The following is a 5,078-nucleotide window of genomic DNA, read 5'->3' as shown; positions in this document are numbered from 1 at the left end:
CATTGCTATAAAACACAAGTGGTGCCTAGCACTTTTTTTACATGTTGTGTTACGATTGGCTAGCAATATTTCCTAAAATTTATTATATTAAATTATATGGGAATCGATACTTAGTTGGACCAATAATAATATTGACACGTAAGAGAGTGCTAGACACTACTGGTACCATGTAGCATTTCTCTTATTAATTACTTATAAAATAAAGAAATTAATTAATTGAAAAAATTTCAAACATTATATATACAACATAATACGACATAGTCGGCATAGTATTTTCTACATTCTAAAAAACCCAAAGCAAATCTCTTAACTATTAAGACTCCTAAACAAGTAATTTGAGTCTCTTTCTACAAAAATGGGCCTTTTTTCTTTGATTTTTTTTCTTTTTTCTTTTTGAGTCCAAGTCCCAAGTCACAACCGAACAACCGCTACCTCTATAGTCTGTTGAGAAGTCCATGTCCTGAAAGTTACTTTAGTTTGGTTTGATGAGTCTGACTCAAGCCTTCTCTAATTAATCACAGATAGGCTTCTCTTACCTCTCTCACCTTTCTCACATTTCCAAATTAATTTCATCATTCTATTATTCATGGTATTTTTTGAGGTACTTACTTGGTCTAGAATGAAAAGATCCATTAAAACTAAAAATACCACTCTCACAAAAGGTTTTGATAAAATCATAGATTGGGAGCTTAGACCAGGTGGTATGCTTGTTCAGAAGAGAGACATTGGGGATGATGATGCCTCTTCTGGTGCTATGATCAAGATCAAGGTTTCTCATGGTTCTTATCACCATGATATTAATGTACCTGCTCAATATACTTTTGGTAATTTTTTCCATTCATCATGATTACATCTGGGTTTATGTAATTTTTACCCATTTTCAGTGGGTATTCTGCCTACTTAAAAAATGTATCTTTTTTTTTGTCTGATATATGGTGTAATTTTATTATCATCTCCTTTTAAGTTTTGCTTCTCATGAGTATCTTTCTTACTTTGATTAACATAATTATGAAAGGTGATTTAAAAAGGGTTCTAGCCCCTGAGACTGGGTTGCAACCCAAGGAGCAGAGGTTGTTGTTTAGAGGAAAAGAAAAGGAAGACAATGAATGTTTCGACATGGTTGGAGTAAAAGACATGTCCAAGATTATACTACTTGAAGACCCAGCTAGCAAAGAGAAGAAACTTCAAGAGTTAAAGAAAAATGAAGGCCTTTTAAAAGCTTATGAAGCTGTTGCCCAAGTTAGAGCAGAGGTTGACAAGCTCTCACAACAGGTTTTATTACCACCATTAATATTTATATTATATTAGTCTTCTCTTTGTTGTTAATGATGTTAATGGTGACAAATTTGTTAGGTTATGACTCTTGAGACAATGATGCGCAGTGGTACCAAACTTGCAGATAAGGAGTTTGTTGTTTTGATAGAGTTGCTTATGATGCAGCTCCTTAAATTGGACACTATTCAGGCTGATGGAGAAGCCAGAGCCCAGAGACGAATTGAGGTCAGTGATAGTTAAACGAATTAAGTTTTGTTAATTTGTATGCTTAATTTTGCTCTGAAAAATCAGTGTGTTTCTAAAGAGTAAAAAGGGTATGTTAAGGAGGCCAAAGTTGGAGAAGTACAGAGATTAGTTTACTATAAATAATGTAATGGAAGTACAATCAATTTAGATTAGATCCCTCCTCACTAAGACTTCGATTGTCATTTGTATCTTATTTTGAGGAAACAAAGAAAGTAAGTAGAACTGTATTAGTGGGACCAAATAATCATTTCATATATTCATATTGTGTGGTGTATAGATGGGAATCCAATGACCCTCTAACCAGTACAAGACAATTTATCTGACATTGGTACAAAACAAGTTAGGAAAGTTCAAACTTCAAGAAACCAAAGTTTTTACCATATTTATTTTTTTCTTTTCTAATTTCTTCATATGTTTAGGTTCGACGAGTACAGAGTTTTGTGGATACACTTGACAATCTTAAGGCAAGAAACTCAAATTTCTCAGGTAACAACACTAAAAATGCAGCAGTGTCAGTGAGTACAAAATGGGAGACTTTTGAGTCAGGGCTTGGAAGCCTAAGTGCTCCATCACCACCAATGCAATCTTCTACCAAAGTAACTCAGCACTGGGAAATATTTGACTAATAATAATGAGTGTGAGAACTTTGTGTAAAGTTTTGAAATGTTGTATCTTATCGATATAATTTTGTAAAACTTGATGAGAAGCTGGTTTTTTTGTAGATGCAGAGAAAAAGGATGAATCAACATTTGAAGTATACTGTATATAGATATGATTTATTTGTTGTATGTGTTGTATTTATAATATTTGATGGTTGAAACTTGACATGATGTATGTTCAGTTTTCTTTGGCCTTCTTCCCATTATTTTTGTTATTTTATTTTATAAAACTTACAATCTCTAATAGGTGAGTGAACATGAGAACACAATAGAATTGATTAACTTTCAAACTATTGTGAATTGTGATATATTGTGAAACCCATTCAGCTGCAAAATACGTTGTAGTCTTGATGGTTAGGATATTCGGCTCTACATCTACGATGATATATGTTTATTTAATAATGAGAAATGTTTCCAACACATAAATAGATAATAGATATCATCATATTATTGTTATCAAAAAAAAAAATATATATCATCATATTATTGGTGTAATTTAATGTTGCGGGCCACATATATTATAAAAAAAATCACAAACTCTCAAAATATCATTTCTTGTAATAGGTACCTTAAAGTACCTAATGACACATATTTAACAATTCATCTCTACAAGTTATCTTATCAAGAAAATAACTTAGTGTAGCCATTTTCTTCATATCTACTTAATTGCCTTGTCGTTGTTTTGATCTTTTAACAACGCATCTCAAGCAGTCATCTTGTTGTTATGAAAATCATATGGTGTGGTTCTTTTTTTTTAAAAAAAATCACCAGTCGCAATTACTCTATTCCAATCATGTTCCTCCAATAAATAAAGGGAAATTTGATTTTCTATACTTAGAAAATCTTAAAATTTTTTCCCTAAACCAAAAATTTAAACCCTAAAAAAACTATACATTTTTTTTTCAAAACCCCAAAAATACCCCCCTCACAATTCTCTCTCTCTGCATCATCTCTCTCTCTCTATCTCACCCCAACCGCCCACCCTCACCCGAACCACCCTCACCCACGAAAACCCTCACCCACGATCAACCCCAACCCGAACCACCCTCACCCACGGTCGTCGACCACCCTCACCCACGATCAACCCCAACCCGAACCACCCTCACCCACGAAAACCCCAACCCGAACCACCCTCACCCACGAATCCCAACCCCAACCCGAACGACGGTCAAAGCCCAGTTCACCGCCAGTCCCACGAATCCCAGGCCCCCCATCACCGAAGGTCGAAGCCCACGAATCTCAGGCCCCCTCTTCACCGCCGGTCCATCAAATCGAAAGCAAAAAAAAAAAAAAAAGGAAAAAAAGCCCCAGGTCCGATGGTCGGACCATGGGGTCCGATGGTCTTAAATAACTGCAACATAGACGATCATAAAAAATAAATTAAAAAATTCTGAATGCCGAAACAAATAGTTGGTCTACTAAAATTCCCTTCAAAGAGTCTAATGCGGAAAACTTCAAATACCATATGTACAAAAATAATTTTATCCAATTCTTCCAAATTCAAAAAATTTCAAATGTAGATTTAGACTATAGTATTCAATCTCATGAATCAAACAGGACATAATTAATATAGAGCGTAAATATTATTACACATATTAAAAAATAAAAATATAATTTAAAAATAATAAAAAAAAAAAAGATAACCTAATAAAATAGAGGGAAAAATAAATTTCATTACTAATATATATGTTGGGTCCGCCCCTTTTGTTGGGCTGGGACCATTAAGGGCTTAAGAAGGCCCATCATTTGCTTGTTCAATTAAAAGAAAAAAAAAAAGAGGAAGCAAGTGTTGTAGTGCTTCGTAAGCATCAAGCCAAAGAGAAAAGAAAGAAAAAAGAGAGGGAAAGAAGAGAAAGAAAGCTAGAGAGAGAAAGGGGTTTTGCCATTTTGCATTGAAGATCAAGTGGTGGATTCTCATCCATTTTAGCTCAAATTTTGGGTGGTGAATCCTTGCAAGACGCTCTACCAATCTACCGGTTCCGATTTGGCGATTGTCCTCTCTAAGGTGCTCTTTTACAATACCCACTTAGTGAGACCCAAACTTTTCTATTTGTGTATCCATCTTTTGAGATGATGATGAAAGTTGTATTGGTGATCCAAGATTGTTTAATCTTGATGTTGTTGTGAGGCTCTAGTTTACTAGAGAAGAACTTTGTAATCCCATTATTAAACTTTGGTGATAGTGGATGATTTGAGCAGACTACGGTCCCGTGATTTTTCCCGCATTGGGTTTCCACGTAAAAATCTTGGTGTCTCACTTTTATTCTTGATTTGTGTATTTTATATTGCTTGTGGTGCTTTGGTTGATATTTAATAATTGCTTGATTGGTGTTTGATAAGTATTCCATTTTTGACATACAAAGAGGGAAAATATTGTGGTTAATTGCAATAGGTTTTTCCACTAATAAAATAGAGTGGAAAAATAAATTTCATTACCAATATATATAATATAAATATTTGTAACGAAGATTATTGTATTGATCTTCTTGATTGATGCCAAAGTTTTTCTCATTCCCACATCAACGTCTTCTTCTGTGAGGGGTTCAAGAGCAGTCGTCTGAGAGTGGTTCAGTTCGGCTCAACGACGTCCTCCGTTTTAGATTTTTGTTTTCATTTATTAATTTACTATTATTAGTTTTATTCCAATTAATATTTTTATGGGGTTAAAATTATAAGGAGTTCACTCCTTAATTAATTTTAATGTTGTGATCGTGTTTATGTGTTGAAACTAATTTAGTTTTTCCATTAGTCTTGTCTTTTGACATGGTTCTTTAGTCTTGTCTTTTGACATGGTTTTTTAGTCTTTTCCTTTTAATTTTTTCTGGTTTGAGTCTTGTCTTTTGGCATGGGTTGTGTAGCTCAGAATCATCATGGTGCTATGGTAGAAGCATTCAAGAA

At 34.0% G+C, this 5,078-nt stretch overlaps 1 protein-coding gene across 2 annotated transcripts; it reads left to right on the top strand.

The window, feature by feature from the left end:
* The first annotated feature begins 279 nt into the window (after window positions 1-279).
* Window positions 280-2,346, top strand: LOC115721389 (BAG family molecular chaperone regulator 4). 2 transcript variants are annotated; one of them, XM_061110651.1, is made up of 4 exons: window positions 280-824; window positions 1,016-1,251; window positions 1,354-1,500; window positions 1,941-2,346. In XM_061110651.1, exons 1-4 carry the CDS (start codon window positions 587-589, stop codon window positions 2,145-2,147), a joined length of 828 nt encoding a protein of 275 aa, XP_060966634.1. In that variant the 5' UTR covers window positions 280-586; the 3' UTR covers window positions 2,148-2,346. The 2 variants fall into 2 exon arrangements, with proteins under 2 accessions (XP_060966634.1, XP_030506535.1); XM_030650675.2 differs by having other exon boundaries at window positions 284-824; window positions 1,016-1,272.
* The last annotated feature ends 2,732 nt before the right edge of the window (window positions 2,347-5,078 follow it).

The sequence above is a fragment of the Cannabis sativa genome, chromosome 2, assembly GCF_029168945.1.
Source record: "Cannabis sativa cultivar Pink pepper isolate KNU-18-1 chromosome 2, ASM2916894v1, whole genome shotgun sequence".
Taxonomy (NCBI): domain Eukaryota; kingdom Viridiplantae; phylum Streptophyta; class Magnoliopsida; order Rosales; family Cannabaceae; genus Cannabis; species Cannabis sativa.
The sequence above is the reverse complement of the archived record's forward strand: the minus strand, read 5'-3'. Positions and strand labels throughout refer to the sequence as shown.

Bases quoted from the DNA above. Each gene is read 5' to 3' on its own strand.
- LOC115721389 (XM_030650675.2), top strand. From the start codon at position 587: ATGGTATTTTTTGAGGTACTTACTTGGTCTAGAATGAAAAGATCCATT. The intron at 825-1,015 runs GTAATTTTTTCC...TAATTATGAAAG, and splicing joins ACCTGCTCAATATACTTTTG to GTGATTTAAAAAGGGTTCTA. The intron at 1,273-1,353 runs GTTTTATTACCA...CAAATTTGTTAG, and splicing joins TTGACAAGCTCTCACAACAG to GTTATGACTCTTGAGACAAT.